This window comes from Ceratotherium simum, chromosome 35 (genome assembly GCF_057802395.1).
Source record: "Ceratotherium simum simum isolate JZ-2026a chromosome 35, ASM5780239v1, whole genome shotgun sequence".
NCBI lineage: Eukaryota > Metazoa > Chordata > Mammalia > Perissodactyla > Rhinocerotidae > Ceratotherium > Ceratotherium simum.
Window position 1 is genome coordinate 9,144,344 of NC_141934.1, and position 18,766 is coordinate 9,163,109.

The 18,766-nt window shown below is 41.4% G+C and overlaps 1 protein-coding gene across 6 annotated transcripts in view; it reads right to left on the minus strand.

Annotated features, from left to right (window-relative positions):
• NF2 (NF2, moesin-ezrin-radixin like (MERLIN) tumor suppressor) overlaps positions 1-18,766 on the minus strand; it is an 81,197-nt gene that overhangs the window by 33,698 nt on the left and 28,733 nt on the right. For all 6 annotated transcript variants that reach the window (XM_087423986.1, XM_087423987.1, XM_087423989.1 and 3 more), the window contains exons 3-8: positions 17,262-17,384; positions 15,133-15,216; positions 6,512-6,580; positions 5,557-5,639; positions 3,083-3,158; positions 108-242 (exon numbers count right to left, since the gene is read on the minus strand). In XM_087423986.1, coding sequence (XP_087280112.1) covers positions 108-242; positions 3,083-3,158; positions 5,557-5,639; positions 6,512-6,580; positions 15,133-15,216; positions 17,262-17,384 — 570 coding nt within the window. The remainder of the gene's footprint in view (positions 1-107; positions 243-3,082; positions 3,159-5,556; positions 5,640-6,511; positions 6,581-15,132; positions 15,217-17,261; positions 17,385-18,766) is intronic.

An 18,766-nucleotide genomic window follows, 5' to 3' on the forward strand; every position in this document is an offset into this window, starting at 1 on the left:
TCATTGATAACAAGGAGAAGTCTGGCTGGGGATTGCTCCAGCAAGGAGAGATGGGGAAAGTCCTTCTGCTGGACCACTGGTGCATCTGCAGTACAGACATGTCCTACCTCCTTGTCACTGTATGAGATGTTTCGGATTTCATTCCACGGGAAGGAGATCTTGGGGGTCAGCCTGTTCTCAGGGTCATAGATGTGAAGCCCCAGAGCATCCACTCCAAGCAGCAGTTCTGTGCCCTTTTTATTCTGTAGATCCGATAAAGAACAGCCTCTGTCAGCTCCAGCTGAGGTTTGGGATTTGATCCAGCTTCCCAAAGAACCTGGCACACACCGTTACATATGACAAGTTTCAACAGGTCCCAACAGAAGTCACAGCTGTCTTGTAACCCAGGGGGCCTCCAGCTTCCTGAAGTGGGGCAGGCAGGGGCACAACCGTACTATTCTTGCGACTCATGTGTCCCGTAGAGGGATCCCTGAAGGCTTCTGTCACTGGCTTGATGGCTAATGCAGCAGCAATCTAGGCACTGTTATCTCTAATTAAGTAACCAGGTTTTCATGGATGTAGAATAAAAACCCGTAGGATTAAACGTTTCTTATGTTAAAAGCAAAGGCTGTTGGACTGCCAGAAAGAAACCTCTAAGTGCTGGGATCAGGTGGTCTTATTTTATGTTAAAATGTAGTCTCAATGTGATAAAGCAAGTATAGTAAAATGTTAACTGTAGAATCTAGGCAGTGGGTATATATGGGTATTCGCTGTAAAATTCTTTCAATCTTCCTGTATGTTTGAAACTTTTTATAATAAATTAAGAAAAAAAAATCAAAATAAATTGTATATAAATTATACCTCAATAGAGCTGTTTAAGAATTTAACCAATTAACCGTACGTGTGCTGTGGTTCTGACAGCGGTCCTGGTCAGCAGTCAAAGCAGCAAGAGGACAGAGCGCCAGGGGCCCCATGTCACTGACCCAGCTGTGGACCTGGAGGCCACATCCTTGCGCTGCAGGCCCATCCGCCTGCACTGGGGTCTGGCCCTTGTATGACAGTGGGAGGAAGCTCCCCGCACGAGGACCTGCAGCATCTGACCCCGTGTTGACAACAAGGAAATTGAACCAAGACTCAAGGGCAGGAAAACAGATCTGCAAACGGAGACGGTGGTCGGACTGTGATGAGAAGTACCAATCTAACAGCAGGCGTCAGATGGAGAAGTGAGCGCTCTGAGATAAATCTTTTTATTCCTTCTAACACTCCGAAGTCAGGTGCTATTATCAAACCATGAGAGAGATTCCTCTGTTCATCTGCAAAGCTCTTAATACTACCGCATTAACACAAATGAGGCTTTGTACTTTTAAAACCTATAGTACATTTTGGAAAACGAGATATTTCATTACGTTTCTGACTATCTAGTTTAAATTTTAAAAAGAAGTATGACCCAAGTGATTTCCCTTCATCCTCCTTTGAGGATGTTATTGTCTTCCTATCCCTGTCCTTGTCAACTACACGTGCTGCCACCTCTAACCCACCATCATTGGGACACAAGGATCCCAGGTTTTTTTCATTCTAAGACTTGACATTTTTTTAATCTCATTTTTTTATTAGGCATTTGGTCACCCAATCGCCATCTAGTTTTCACAGCTGCCTTCACGCCTCATATCGAACAAAATCATGCATTACTTAACCACTATATACGTCCACACCAGATTCTATCTTCACCCCAAATTCTCCTGCTCATAAATAAATAATGTAGAAACATCACATTCCCATCACAAATTTCAACATTTCCAGTTAAAAAAAAAGGTAGGGGGGTCCACACTCTGCCTCCTATCATTATGACTCCAACACTTCTAGAGAATAAACAGAGAGAGGTGGGGACTCAAGCAGCCCCTTCCAAACTGTTTTAAGCACATATCTTCCTTAGTTAATGGTGATATTTCAGGAACTTTAACACAAAGACACTAAAATATTCATTGTGCAATATAAGAAACACACACACAAAATAGTAGATTTTAGTCTGACTACTCTAGAAATATTTCCTAATAAACTGTCTTTCGAGGATTGTAGAACACTACTTTTCTAGAATCTAGGAGGTGGCATGTGGGGCAAGAACAGTTGTGTTCACAAAACCACAGAAATGTGTTAAATGTCTGACCTTAAAGAAACCAAACAATTAGCAAATACAAATTAATAAAACTTTAGAAAATAACCATCTGCATTATTATAGAAAATCTTCTAGGCACTTGTTTACTACAGGACATAACATAACTTGTCAGTGTGCCTTATTTTATGCAAAGTAATCCATTAAAAAATCTGTATTTAGAAAACAAATAAATATAAAGCTATCCTAGAATATTTAAAATGTTTCAATTTACCCAAATTCAATACAAAATTTATAGGAACCCCCAAAAGGAAAGAAAATCATAATTATGATAATAAAGGTGGACCACTGTGGATGGTTCTTTTAACATCTACTTATCCACAGTCTGGAACCAGCAATGAAATACGTTAATCATGTGAATTCCTTTGGAAGGAGCTACCCCTGCACTACATCCAGCAGCAGACCCTTGGGTGAAAGACGCTGGAAAGGCCAGACCAAAATAAGCGCCTGTCTGGTGCAGAAGCAGCCGGTTCCCAGAGGACAGTGGACTATTAATGGTCTGAATAGAAAAGCAATTAGCCTGCTATCGAGAACAAGAGTCCCCACCCAAACAAATCAGTAATCTATAAAAGCAGTTTTACTCTCCTTGTGCCCTGGGGCAAGAAAGTATTTACAGGTGCTCCCTGTGGGCTGAGATCTCAGAGAGCCAGAAATAATCAAACATTACTCTCAGAGCATTCAAACAGGTCTCTGCTGAGCACAGGACCAGACCCAAGTCCCCCGAGGCTCAACTGATACACAATTACCTAGGATCTAATTGAAGTCCAAAAATAGAAAATGAGGCTATAAGACCCTCTCCCCTTTCTCTTCTCTTCTTTACCACTGAACTGTTAAAGAGCCTACCACCCCGGAATGAAGAAGTAACCCATTTTAGTATTCTGCTCCTGATTCAGGCTGTTGATACACAGGGAACTTGGAGAGGGTTTAACATACCCGGATTGCAAAGTAGTTCACACCGTACATCTCCAGGTCTTGAGCTATCTTCAAATATTCCATTTCAGCTTCATCCCTGTGAGAAGAATGAAAGACACTGTCACTGGAGCGCAGGCACAGGCCAAGCTGAACGTTCGAACCTGCCAGAAGACGCAAGCCAGAGTAGATACCAGCAAAGCTCTTCCCAACCCCGAGTCTATTAAACACACCGAGGTCAAGCAGAATTTCCCATCCCCATAAAAAACAAGAGAACAGATTCATTACAGTGTCTCTTAGCTTCAATTTCATGCTTTGTCCTTGGTAAATGGTGACACCCGTCTCAAGTAATTCAAGAAAAGCAAGTGGTATGTCATCTTTTCTCAAATGGATTTTGATGTTCAAATTTTATTTAAGTTGTCGCTTTATAAACGTGTACTTCCTTCACCTAGAAGGTTTTGGTAACGAAACAACTCTCTCTGCAAGCTATCGGAGAGCTAGCTGCCTGATGTTATTTCTTCAGGTGTTGCTGGAGGTTAGGGCAAGAGCTATCTGGGCTGTAAAACCAAAGCCAGGTCACCTACTTCTAAGTTATGAGTCAAATTTAAAGTAAGCTCTTGAAGCAGCAATGACTTGCAGAAAACTCCTGAATAGGTATAGTATGGAAATATTTTAACTCAAGTTTCCCTATGACCTTGCCTTCTTCCCTCTCTTGGATCTCAAAATGCTCTCAAATGGATCTAAAAAATTTAACCTGAAAGAATGCCAAGTGCTGGCAAGCGGGTGGAGCAACTGGAAATCATACACAAGCTGTTATAAATTGGTACAATTACTCTGGAAAATTGTTTGACATTTTTTGTTGTTGTTTTTTTTTTTGGTGACGAAGATCGGCCCTGAGCTAACATCTGCCAATCCTCCTCTTTTTGCTGAGGAAGACCAGCCCTGGGCTAACATCCATGCCCATCTTCCTCTACTTCATATGGGATGCCGCCACAGCATGGCTTCACAAGCAGTGCGTCAGTGTGCGCCCAGGATCCGACCAGGCGATCCCCGGGCCGCTGCAGCAGAGCGTGCGCCACCGGGCCGGCCCCTGCTTGACATTATTTTTAAGAGTAAAAACCACGAGATGACCCGACAATCAAAATGTCCATCAATAGTAGAATACATAAATAATCTGTGGTTATTAATATGGTGGAATTCTCCATAGCAATGAAAATGGAAAAACTACCACTACACACCACAAACCCAAATCTCACAATATGATGCTGAGTAAAGGAAGTGAGACACAAAATACAGAAACTGTCTCATTGCTTTTATATAAAGTTTAAGACAGGCAACGCTAATCTATGGAGTTAGAAATCAGGAGAGTGGTTACCTTTGGGGAGCAAGAAGGGGGAGTGTGGGGGTCATGCGGTGTTTTGTCACCTGGTGTTACATGGTGCTTTCACTTTGTGATAATTTATCCAGCAGTATACTTATAACTTGTCCATTTTTCGGTATATATGTTATACTTTTTTAAAAATTGAAAAAAAAAGCATGTGACGAAGTTGATTTTTTTTTTTTTTTTGTGAGGAAGATCAGCCCTGTGCTAACATCTGCCAATCCTCCTCTTATTTTTGCTGAGGAAGACTGGCCGTGGGCTAACATCAATGCCCATCTTCCTCCACTTTATATGGGACACCACCACGGCATGGCTTGCCAAGCGGTGCGTTGGTGTGTGCCCGGGATCCGAACTGGCGAACCCTGGGCCGCCACAGCGGAGCACGCACCCAACCGCTTGTGCCACCGGGGCGGCCCCTGACGAAGTTGATTTAAAGAAGAGAAAAAAAGTTTAAAGGCTAATGAAAAGATGATCAATTCCTAAAATGATCCAGGAAATGCTAATTAATATTTAATACAAATTTTCACCTTTTAGATTACAAAAATTAGATTGATAAATACAAGTGTTGGGGAGAAAAGGGCGGGAAAGATACTCTCATACACTGCAGATGGGTATGTAAATAGGTACAACCTTTTTGGAGGGCAACTTGGTGGCACCTGTCAAAATGCAAAATGCTCACATCCTTTCACTTAGCAACTCTTCTAAAGAATCTACCCTCAGAACTACTCATGCAATTATATAACGATATAAGATTGCACACTGCAGAACATTTTGTAAAAGTGAAAAACCTGTAGCTACTCCAAATGCCATCAACAGAGGAATGGAGCAAAAGCTATGGGACTGCCACACAACAGAACTCTTAAAATGAAACTAAATTACCAGTGAATGCAGTAGGTCTGCACATCCTGACAGGCAGTAACTATCATGCCCACTTTATACCACATGCACTAGAAAAAGGACACACACAAAATTGAAGACCAGCATTACTCCCAGCTCCCCCCTTTTCTTTTTTATACGTCAGTACTGCATCTTGTTCAACAAGCACGTCCTAGTTTACAGTTCTGTTTTTTAAAAAAAGCTCATGAAGAAACATAAACCAATAACGAAGCAGCCTCACCTGGCTCGGCCTCGGTGCTCTGCGTACCAGGCTGTAATTCTCTCCTCCCACATTTCTGGAGTCATTTGATACAGATTTATTACCTACCAAAAAGTAGAGCAAAATAAAAAACCCCTACACAAAGACAGTTTTGGTATCGTTTGCCATTTTTATAATTATGCATCATTTTTACAAAACAGCAAAGCTATTTTTAAAAAGCCACATACAGGGAGCCAGTCACATGCAAAGGTGGACATGTAAACAAACATCATTCAATTTGAGTCTCAACTCGGAAAGCTGCACCATTACTTAGGCCCAGGTGTGCCCCTCGCCTGGCAGGGGCCCCTTTTTCCTGGGCTGTGAGACCCAGAGGAAGAGCTCAGTCAGGAGCAGTGCTCACTAATCCTGGGCGGGGCAGCCGGGCCAGGCTGTGCACGCTGCTGCCTTCGCTGCACAGAAGCTGTCAAATGAGCAGGTCAAGTCAGGGAAAGGTGAGGAGCAAGCCTTTATTACACATGACAGATGAGTGCAGCTATAAAATCGGAAGCAGCAAAAGGGAGGGAGGGCCTGCTTCTGCGGCTAATGAACAAGATGAACAACACCAAGGATTAAAAACTACAATGCCCACCCCCAACCCATCACTATCCACCCCTCACAGCTGCCAACAGCTCAGTTCCCCCGGCTGAACACACGCTGCTCCAAACTCCTCCCTGGGAATCACTGCAGCTCACCCATCTTTAAAGAAACAATCATTTACAGGCCATGCTAGTCCTGGCAACCCCAAACTAATTCCACGAACTTTTGCGTTTTAATATTCTTAACAGAGATTCCACACTCTTTACTCAAGATTGATTACAAAATATTTGTAAAAATGTTCTTGCCATATATTTCCAATATTCCTGCAAGTCCTTCAATTAGTTTTCTTGTAGACTACATATCTGCTATGTCTTCCCAAACAGGGAATTTGGTTTCTTACCCTTTTTGGAAGCAATTCCTCTTGGGCCAAAAATCCCCGCTTGTGAACAGAGGGGTCATAGTCCCCATACTGAAAGGAGAAGAAGGGGAGAGCAAGCGATTGAGATTCTCAAGAAAACTGCCATTTCTGAACCGGCTTGACTCAGTCTCATTCCCTCCCAGCTCTGGGGAGCAATTCAATTCTGATGACAAGTCAAGATTTCAACCTTGCTAGTTTGTTATCCTTGAATGAAAATACAAAGCTGATTACATCTATGAACAGAGCTGCATAATCTCCTAAGTGATGGATGGGTGATGCGCTAATAAGACTTTGACATTTATATAGAAATGTGGCTGAGTTTTCTAACTCTCAAAGAAAGCAGTCACTACCAAAACATTAGCTTTTGAAATGAAACAACACACACATCTGTGAAAGTTGTGATTAGCAACGTGTGATAAGAGTCCTACCTACAAATGCTTCTAAGTGGCTGGTAATTGGAGCTAACTGCTAGGTGGGAGCTGGGAATAATGCAGATAATATTTTTAATACCTTTCATTCAAGGCTCTGAAAAATGCTTTGGAAAAATCGGATGCCAACATTGTCATTCCTATTGTACAGACAAGGAAACGAGTAAAAGGTTAACTGATTTTCCTAAAGCCACAGAGCAAGTCACCAATGGGACCAGAAATGGGCCCTGCATTTTAATGCGTTCATTCAGGGACAACAATTTGGAAATTTATTTTATGATTTAAGAAAAAATATCCCTTTCTTTCCTAGAAAACTTACATCTGACCAGGAAATAATCAAAAATGATGGAATTTTTTAAAAGAAACTAACCATAAAACATATAGAACATAAAATCAAAGCCTATCTCTTGTCAATTAGAATCCAGGGGCTTTTCTTTTGATCAAAGCTCAGTATTTTGGTATAATCTTCTATAAACATTTATCCTTTTAGCTACTAACATTGAAAAAACAAAAGAACGGTCATGCACAAGGCTACTGGCTCTATGTACCACCAAATCGGGTCAGGACATGGCCCACTCTCTCATTTCCAAAAAGCCTCAAGTTAGATTTCTGGTGTGTTTTCCAACAGACACTCATGGGACCGAAAGGAGATGTTCATCATAAACTTGACATCATGTCTTATTCCCATACCACCATGCCTCATGAATTGATATTTTTTATGAATCTCATAATTATCTTGTGGATAGCAGAATTATATTGTACTGTTTTTTGAGCGTTAAAGGAATTAGTCAAATTTAAACATTTAAAATATGCCACAGTTTTTGTAACCCTGTCTAACTTGAAGGAGCTGGTTTCTCCTGATCTCTGAAAGGCCAGGGGATGCAATAAGGCAGCAACTGGTCTGAGCTTTGCCGGTGCTCTCTCGGAGGCAGCTGCAGAGCATAGGGAGAAGCCTGGCTCTGGAGGCCAGCTACTTAAGGTTCAGTCCCAGCTCTTTCACTTATTAGCTACAACCCTGAAAATTTTTGTCTCAGTTTTCTCAGCTGTAAAATGGGGATAATAACAGTATTCATCTTATAGGACTCTTGTGGAGATTAAATTAAATAATACCCATAAAATTTAAAAAACTATGCTTGACACAGAGCACTCAATACAACCTGATGTCAAAAGATAAAAACGCAGGTCGTGTCACCTCTCTCAGTCTGTTTTCTGATTTGTCAAATCAGAGCATTGGTCTTAGAGGATTTTGAAAGGAGTGGGGGGCTCTGGAATATCCCCGGAAGCCTTGAGTAAGGCACCCTCTCTCTAAACCTCAGCTTCCTCATTTGGAAAGCAAGGGTCACAATAGTGCCTGCCTCATAGCGGGTGATGAGTGTGGAGTGAGACAATCCAGGTAAGCATTTTGCATAAAGCCTGGCTCATAGTGAATGTCAAGTATTATTGTTACCCTCTGCGTTATTTATAATGACACTTGTCACTGTTTGCCTCTCTGATTTTTGAAGGGGTAGGCTGCTAAAGAAAGCCCTGTTAGTTGCATTTGCAAACCTTTCTACAGTGCTGACCAAACTAACGCAAAGGTAGGCAGATATGCAAAGTTGAAGTTGTAAATTCAGGTTCCAAAAGCTTGCAAAATTAACGATCCACATTATCACACTGAGCTCCCAGCTACTCCACTGATCAAATATGTTACATCTGAGCAATGCAGAGGCAGCAAAGACCCTGCTGAAAGCACTTCTCCACTGGACTAACTCCACTTACAACATAAAAGCCACCTTGATGTATATGTCTGCACTTAAATGTCTCTTTAAAAAAGAAAAGATGAAGAAAATCCTTCAGTTGTGGCAGTTGGTGAATATACGAGCAAGTCAGACCACTCCATAAATGGAGACGGCTGTTCGCGTCCTTTTATGTACAGATGCATTCTCATAATATAACCAGGGAGTGGATCTACTGTGAAGCTAATGAAGCCTGGGTTTCAGGTCTCTGCACCTGCATGGGCCAGTACTTAATTTATATTCATAATTTGGTATTCTTGCATTAAAAAGAACCCCCTAAGTTATATAAACTTCAGGCCCCACAAAACCTGGATCCACCCCTGATATAAACTAATTGAATTTAAATTCAAGGAGGAAGTTCACCACTTAGAAAACTCTTGGAGTCAATTCTTAGGTTAAACAGAGGCTCCTTCTGGATATTAAATACTTTCCTCTGCCTATACATATGGAAAATTAGACCAAATGCTCTGAACTGGATTTCACAAAACATTAATATTTGATCAATACATATATAGAATAAATAGTTAGATCCCTACCACATACCAGTCACTAAATTCCAGATGGATTAAAGACTTAAACCTGTGAATGAAAATCCATAAAAATAGCATAACAAAATATAGCAGAACATGTGTATAATAAAGGTGGGTGAAGCTATTCTAAAAGTCACTCAAAATATAAAAAGAAAAAAATTGACAGGGGCCGGCCCCGTGGCTTAGCGGTTAAGTGCGCGCGCTCCGCTACTGGCGGCCCGGGTTTGGATCCCGGGCACGCACCAACGCACCGCTTCTCCGGCCATGCTGAGGCCGCGTCCCACATACAGCAACTAGAAGGATGTGCAACTATGACATACAACTATCTACTGGGGCTTTGGGGAAAAAAAAAACGAGGAGGATTGGCAATAGATGTTAGCTCAGAGCCGGTCTTCCTCAGCAAAAAGAGGAGGATTAGCATGGATGTTAGCTCAGGGCTGACCTTCCTCACACACACCCAAAAAAAAAAAAAAAGAAAAAGATTGACAAGTCTGACATGTAAAAAATAGATAAAAGGTTAATATTCATAATATTCAAAGCTCCTATAAATTAATTAGAAAAAGATAACAATATAGTAGAAAAATGAGCAAGTTGTAAACACCTGATTCCCAGAGCAAAGAAATCCAAATGGCTAGTAAATCTAAGAAAAGATGCTCAGCCCCAATGGTAATCAAGGAAATGAAAACTTTTAAAAATCTATTTTTCTGTCAGATTAGCAAAAATTTAAAAGACTGATAGCATCCACTGTTGACGAAGATGTGGAAAAACAGGTATTCTCATACACTATTCTTAGAAGTTAAATTAGGATGACACTTTTGGAGGGCAATTTGGTCATATCTATTTAATTTTTTTATTTAGATAAAATTTACATACATAAAATTCACCACTTTAAACATATATCTCAGGGGGCTGGCTCTGTGGCGTAGCGGTTAAGTGTGTGCGCTCCACTGCTGGCACCCCAGGTTTGGATCCCGGGCGCCCACGGACACACCGCTTGTCAGGCCATGCTGTGGCGGCGTCCCATATAAAGTGGAGGAAGATGGGCACGGATATTAGCTCAGGGCCAGTCTTCCTCAGCAAAAAAGAGGAGGATTGGCACGGATATTAGTTGAGGGCTGATCTTCCTCACACACACACACTAAATAAATAAACAAAATTTAAAAATAAATAAATAAATAAACATATACTTCAGTGGTTTTTAGTATACTCAGTATACTAAGTATACTTTAGTATACCACTACCCAATTCCAGAATACTTTCATCACTCCAAAAAGAAATCCCATACACATTAGCAGTAACTCCTAATTTCCTCCTCCATCCATCCCCTAGCAACCACTAAATCTACTTTCTGTGTCTATGGATTTGCCTATTCCGGACATTCCACATAAATGGAATCACACAATATGCGGTCTTTTGTGTCTGGCTTCTTTCACTTAGCATTATTTAAATTTTAAATGTTCTTATCCTTCAATCCATTTATGCCATTTCTTGGTATCTATCATAGAGAAATACTGTTCACATATGCCCAAACAGGCATATTCAAGGATGTTCACTGCATCCATTTAAATTCTAGAAAAATAACAGAAAGAAAAACAAACCTGAATATCTACCAATAAAGAGGTATTTAAATAACCACAATCCCTCCTTTCTATGAAATATTGTTCAGTAGTTTAAAAAGATGAGGTGCGTCTATCTGACAGTTTCAAGTGAAAAGGGCGTGTTGTGCAGGGGTTCCTCTGGAGTAGCCACCCAGAAGTGGAATTTCAGGGACTCAGGGATTGTGTCTCCTTACCTGACTGGCCCCTACCACACCCATCACTCCCCAGAGGTTATGCCAACTCACAGTCCCTTCCAGCAAGTAAATGAGCTCAAACAGTGCTCCCATCCGATTCACTAATCCCTGTCAATCTTGTGGGTTTGAAATGTTACCTTATTCTTGCTATAACTTTTCTTTTTCTTGATTACTAGTGAGATTGAGCATCTTTTTGTATTTACTGACCATTCTTGTTTTCTCTTCTATAAAGTGCTTGTTGTTAGTACCCTGTGCACCATTTTTCTCCTGTCTTTTTCTTATAAACTTAAGAGTTCTTTATATTCAGGGATATATCTGCAATTCTACTTCTAGAAATCTACCTTAAGGGGAAAAAGCTTTTTGCACATGTACACAAGGAATCATATAAATGGATTTTCAGTAAAGCTCAGTTTATAATAAGGAAAAAGTAGAAACTAAACCTATCTCTCTCTCAGAAGGGGGATAGATAAATTAGGTTTATTCATCAATAGCTACCATACAGCAGTTAGAATCAATGAGCTACATCTACACATACAACATGATACATCTCAAAATTGATGTTGACTGAGAAAAAATATCAATTTGTAAAAGGATAACCCAAAGGGGGGGGGCATATGCAGAGTATAGCACCATTTATATCAACTTTAGCCTCCTGGATATTTTTAAGTCAGTGTCTTCCCATCTAACTGACCACTGCCTGAGGCATGAACCTCATAGTCTCTCACCAGGATGACCATCACAGCCTTCTAATAGGTCTCCCTGTTTCCAAACTCATCTTACTCCAATCTGTCCTTCACACAGCCACAAAAGGATCTGTCTAAAATACAAACCCTTCACTGGCTCTGCATAAAGTTAAGATCCTTTATGATCTGGTCCTCTGCAGACCTCTTCAGCCTCAACTTTTGCCACTCTCTACCTCTGCGGTACATATATCCAACTTCTTAACTAAATTGCCTTTTGACACTCTGTCCCTAATTTGCATCAAACAGTACTAAGAAGCACTAAGCCTCTCTCTCCCACTATTCTTTTCTCTCTCTGAACACTACAAGTTTGCTGGCCAGCACAGCAAGATTGGTAAATTACAAGCCATTCTCTCCCAAAGTCTTTTTTTTTTTTTTTTGTGAGGAAGATCAGTCCTGAGCTAACATCCATGCCAATCTTCCTGTTTTTGCTGAGGAAGACCAGCCCTGAGCTAACATCTATTGCCAATCCTCCTCCTTTTTTTCCCCAAAGCCCCAGTAGATAGTTGTATGTCATAGTTGCACATCCTCCTAGTTGCTGTATGTGGGATGCCGCCTCAGCGTGGCCGGAGAAGCGGTGCGTCAGTGCACGCCCAGGATCGGAATCCGAGCCACCAGTAGTGGAGCGCGGGCACTTAACCGCTAAGCCACGGGGCCGGCCCCCCTAAGTCATTTTTAATAAGAACACATTTCAAACACCAAATTGTCAATATAAAATCCAACAGGTGGCTTAAAATATTGCAAGATGGTTTGGCATGTCATGTGACTGGACAAAAAAACCCCAGCCCATACTTTTGATTCAAACATTACTTAAACTCCAACCAAGAAATATGGTTCTTGTTAACTGAACCATGTGATTAATATTTGTATTTATACTTCGAGGGTAATTGTTTCTTTATGCTTTGGAATTAACTGTGTCTGTATCATTCAAACAGCTGAAATCCTGTAATGAATACATTTGTGCATAATTACATTCCATGTGTTAATGAGCTCAATTCGCTTTCCCCTCCACACTTCTAAAGTTCCTTTCTGTTTCAGAAAGGTTGTGGAAGAAAACAAACTGAATATGATGGAAGGAACCAGTATGATTTACTGAAAAGTCTGATTAACATGGCCATTCATTCATTAAATGAATCTGGAATTTAGTAAGAGGCCGTGCGTGCTACCCACAGACCTCCCTCACCCGCTGGACAGCGAGGGGCAAGAGCAAAGTGCTGGGTTAGGCAACCAGACCCTAGGTTCTCATTCCCACTCTGCTCTCCAGTTCCGTTCTGCTTCAAGTCCCGTCCATCAAGAGGTAGCTACAAAATTCCACAAAAGAATTAACATAGAGTATTGTGACCATAGACAAATTACCAATCCTTTCTGAGCCTTAAATTCTTCATCTGCAAAACAGGCATATACTCTCAAGCCTTGGCTTACGGAACAGACTACACCGAGTATTGCACAAAATGATCATACATGAGCTTTGTAAAACAGTAAAAAACTACAGGCATGTAAGATCTTATTAATATTGTAATCAGAGATATCCTTTTAATATTAACCTAGAAACTAGAAACATGTTCTAATAATCCTTAGTTTCCCAAATGCAGACTTGAAGCCATAGATTACCTTTATTTGTAAGATCCTGAAAATTTACACCGGAAAAAACAGTTAGAACATCCTCCTCCATATGAACCACATATGCTGTCTGTGAATCACTTTCATCTCTAAATTAGTAGGGTCCAAATTAGTAGGGCTTTCCTACAGTGAAATCCGTTTAAGCAAACATCTGCTTGTTCCCTGAAAAGTTATTTTTTTCCACAAGTGGCCTTTGAATTTGTGGCGCAAAATCCATGCAAAGAAAATGTAGCCTTTGAGACTGAAGCCCTTCAAAGAGAGGTAGTGTCCTTGAGAGCCTGGGTCTCCTCTCAGCTGGGGAGAAAGCTGCTAAAAAGCAACTCGGTTCTGGGCCAGGAAGGGCTCGGATTTAATGAAAGTGACAACGACTGCTTCATCACTGTCAGGGCGATACTGACTGAAAGGACACGTTTTTCCTGTTATTAATATTCTTAATCAAAGCATAAAAGGAAGCATATGCTTTAGCTGAATCAAGGCCCATTTTCTGTTTTTTCAATTACTCATTTTTCTGGGCAGTGGAAAAGGGGAGGCACAAAATTCAATCCTAAAGCCATGAATTCTGCCCTTAGCTTTACCCAAGACTGTCCGGATGACCTTGGGCAAACTGCTGACAGCGGATACTCACTTTAGTGTCTGTATCTGTGACAGAGTCAACAACCCCCTCCCCAGGCCTGGTGTATACTGAGCAAATATTAGACGAGTCATCAAATGATTAAATTGATTCTGGTGCTTCTGTTAGTCTGATCAGCATGAATGGACTTTTTTTTTCTCTCCAAACGACAGGCCAATTACTTCCTGGCTTTGATCTGAACATGTATTAAGCTACCAAAAAAAGTGGGAGTATCTTATTAATTTTTATAACACTACAGGGAAATGGCTTTATGGACACCTTTAATTAAAAAGGAAAATAATAACTGGAAAGATTATGAAAAATAACTAAAGTAATGAAGATGTCTCAATTCTGAGGACATCTTCTTATGCTGCAGTGAAAGGGAGGAAGCAGAGGGACCAAGAGAAGGCGGTATGTGATCGAAGTGGGATCTCTGAGGGACATGAAGCACCCTGGGCCGTCTCTGTAGTTGGTCTTGTAAGAACACAGAAGACAAAAACACAAGACCAGTGGTCTCCCTCTCCACCACTGCCAATCCGCAGTGATTTCCCTGTGAATGACTTTCAGCTCACCAGACAGCTCAAGTGGGCTCAGTGGACAAAAGAGCCTGCAGTGCCCAGCCGTCAGCACTGCTAGCACACTCATCAGGGATGAATGAAGCGGAGTATTCTCTAGGGTGTGGCGTGGTCCCCACACAAGGGCCTGCTGGTCCTCAGAAGATGAGTTTGGAATGAGGACTGGGCCTTTCTGACCTAAAGGCCATGTCTCGCCAAAACTGAAGACCATAAGTTCATTTTTCCTGATTAATAAGAAAAGAGGTTGGTCCAGTGAATGTATTAACCACATGTGCACAACGAGATTACACAGAAAATTCATCAAGCTGTACACTTATCATTTGTATACACACACACACACACTCTCTCACACAAGATTATACAGAATCTGGGACAGTGATAGTGGTTCCGCCAGTCCACAAGTCCCACAACATCTCACTTTCTGGTGAAAATCTCTCTGCAGCCTAGAAAATTCAAAGAAACAGACGACTGGAGCAATCCCGTGACATGTATTTAATGCCCAGGAAGAATGCATTTTTCTTCTTTGAGCCTACCTTGGCCTGGACGGCATAGGAAGCCAGGAGCACAGAAGCCTCGGGAGGGCAGTAGATCTTCTCATCTAGAATCTGCTTCTTTACCTGAAAGGGGCAACAAGGGAGACATGACACCGTGTGCGTGGAAGTGAGCTGTGCAGGCTGGTCACAGCAGATGGCTGCAGGGTATTCTAATGAGGGCTGCCAAACCAGCCTGTTAATCATTTTCTGACACAGGGTACAATTTTTTTTACTGCTGCAGACAGGTTGGGAGTTCAGTCACTGGGAAGTTCCTGGTAAGATGACTGTGCATAAAAAACCCTTATCTCTTCTGTTCATGATCAGATGCTGAAGAGGAAAAACAATCTTCATGGTTAAACCAGAGACTGACATCTGGACTGTGACAGAACAGAGCTGTGAACTCGAGAAGTGTCAGGAGCAACTCTGGTGGTGATTGCAGCCTTGGCCCCTGCTGAGTACATGCAGCACTTGAGGAAATGCAGTCTACTTTCAAGTCTTAACACAAGATAACAAGTCAGCAAGGCCACTGAGTTATGACTGTAGAAAAAAACCATTACTTTCAATATGCTTGCTCTAAGGGAAAAGGAAGCAATAAAGTTTGATCGATTAAACTTTTAAGTACACGTGAGGTCCAGGAAATATAATTCTTAAGCCATAATGTTGAATTAACATGTCATTGCATTTAATTTCTTAGAACGGTGCGGGGTGTGACGTTTCAGACATAGAGGCAAGAGAGCCTTGTGAAGTGGGGGCTCACTGAAGTAAACATAGCAGGAAAGCCAACTCTCTTTTCACAGATGTCAACAGTCACCAGATTCATACAAGTAGTAAATTTTGCACTGCTCAGCCACGAAAACGCTCCAATATTTCAGTATGAGGGAAAATTAAGCCAAAGTCTTATGAGGGATGGGCACTGCTTCCAGGTACTTACAAGAAACCCATCTCTATAATGCTAGGACATTCTGGGGCCTGGGAAATCAAATGGTTTCATTTGAAGCAGCGCAACTTCCTAATCACTTAGTTTCTTTTCAAAGAAAAAAAAAGTCACACTACAGAAAAACTGAAAGGGATTCCCTTTGACCAGAAAATGTTAGGGGTGTAAGAATATGTATATATGTATGTATATGTATGTATGCACGTGTGTGTATATACACACACACCCACACACATTTTTTGTAAACTTTCTTTGTAAAAGAAATTATTTGGGGGGCTTTATTACATTTGCCTTAATATTTACTGAACACAATAATCTGAGGCTCAAACTAATCATAGGAGGACTACGTGACAGACTATATGTCTACTTCTGGGGAATCATGTCATTAACGCCCCTGCTGCAATCTCTTCTGCTACTGACAGTGGGCACCTTGAGTCACACAAGCAGCTCCAGCGCCAATCACTGTCACTAACTATGAAACTGGGGAAGTGCTCTGCTCAGGCACTAAGAACACAGGCAAAACCGACAGGGTTTTCATCCTCACACTAACCCCCCCTTCATTGTGCCCCCAGACGGTCAACTAGCTGTCTTTGAACCTATAATTGTGGATCGCCTAATTTCTTCAATTCGGTTGAGCAATTACTTATGGAATGCCTACTGTGCACTCAATGAGCCTTGCCTTTAAGGGGCTTACAATCTAACGAGGGAGTAAGGGAGAAACAAGACAATTACAGACAAAGAAGCATGATGTGTGAAGTTCCACATGCATGGAATTAACCAAGTGTCACCGGAGTTCTGAAGTCCTGCCTTAGAGAACAGATTTTGAATTTCTGGAAGAACTACTCTTTATAAGATTCTCTCTTTAGACTTCCTTTACAATTACTGACTACTTTTAAGTTAGTGAGAAGAAAACAGGATCCACCTTCAAAGAGGTTTCAAGTTAGGCTGCTACTTGTATCCATTCTTGCACCATCACATTTGTGCAACTTCATCTGACACCAATTCTCATCCCTCAAGTATAGTTCTATTCTGAAGTTTTTCCATTACAGAACCAAAGGGACTGACTTTCCAGAGGTGAAACATTTTCGCAATGTGAAGGCACTTGTGGTCAACTCCGAGGGCTTCCTCCAGGCTGCCTCTGCAGCCGTGCCCGGGTGAGACCTCTCAGAGTTAGGGGTAGCATGGACGGCTGTACCTGCAAGAAGAATAAATGTTGTGTGATCTCTTGAACCAGCTCCTCCTCGGCATTCTCAGGATAAAATTTGGCCAGGAAGTGAAAGGTGACCGGCTCTTCCTTTGAAACATCATGATCCAGCACCTGCAGAATTGCAAAGCAAAAGACAAACAACTCTATTGGCACCTCTTCCTCCCATGCCACCATCAAAGAACCTTTTGCAGGGAGGATATAAATATTTTTCCCCTCTAAATTCATCCCATTTCCCAAAATTTGTAATTCTTCAGTTTGAAGCTTTCACAAAGCCATCCATAACAAGAGGTAACATTCACTTCACATGGCGTTTCTGAACCCAATTAATCAATATCCCCGAGGGCTGATGGAGCTAAGATTATTAAGGAACAACTGTTCTCAAGGCCACAGAGATAGTTAAAAACTAGAAATTTATAACTCAAAGGTCTTGGGCACTACCCTTGAGGGTAGGCTGAAGGTTTTTTAATTTTCTGAAGTAGTGGAATCTTCCTTTATTCTTTTTTCTTGCCGCTGACTCCCAACATTTAGATCCACATTAGCATGGAGCTTAGAGATGATGAACTGGGATCTTTGTGAAATCATCTAAACATTAACTGAGCAACAGAAGTGAAACATGTCCATCGTGGCAACCCTTTGTTTCAAGGAACCTCTAGAGATGCCCCACAAAATACTTGAGCACAGTCAGTAAACCACACTGCCTTTAATCTTCTAACAATTTCATCCACCCACTAAAAAGCTTGAACCATCTGCTCTCCAGAATGAATTTCATTTCAGGACATAAACATGCCATGTGACAGGCTACAAGCCTCCATTAACATGTGTCATAATATATTTCCTTTGAGCAGCAGGTTCCATGGCTCCTGATGCCCCCAATCTACTATCCATTTGGCCAACACTCAGGTACGATTTAAAATTTACTTTGCTGAGAATCACAAAAAGACACAGAAAGTTTTGCTGTCTTTGATAGATAACTCTCTATTCTCCTGCCCAAATTCCAGGTGGCAGTGCCCAAGAGATTCAAAATAAACCTGATCTAAGACAATCTGGCTAACATTGGCACACCGTGGCACTTTGATGTTCACAATCATTGGGAATTAACATATGAAATTTATAACCAGCGGGGATTCCAACATGAAGATTCAGATTACTGTGCACATATGTAAACATACTTTGAACACTTGAGTTTAGAGTCAAACTGGTAAAAGATAGGGGGCTTTCACTGCTTATCACGCCCTGTAGTAGAAAATAAAATCAGGTAGGTAACTGCAGGGGGTACCATTTGGGATAAGAATTAGATATTGACTTACTTTGAGATTCTGGGGTCTTTTAGGAGTCACTGACAAAAGCATATGGCCCTGCTCTCCACTTTCTTCGTGGTTAGGTAGCAGGTAAACAGGTAAGTGTGCCCTGTGTGCACATATGAACCCACGCAGAGGGCAGTTCCCCTAGGCAATATCCATTTCTAAGCTACATTAGAACTGTTGGGATCCCAG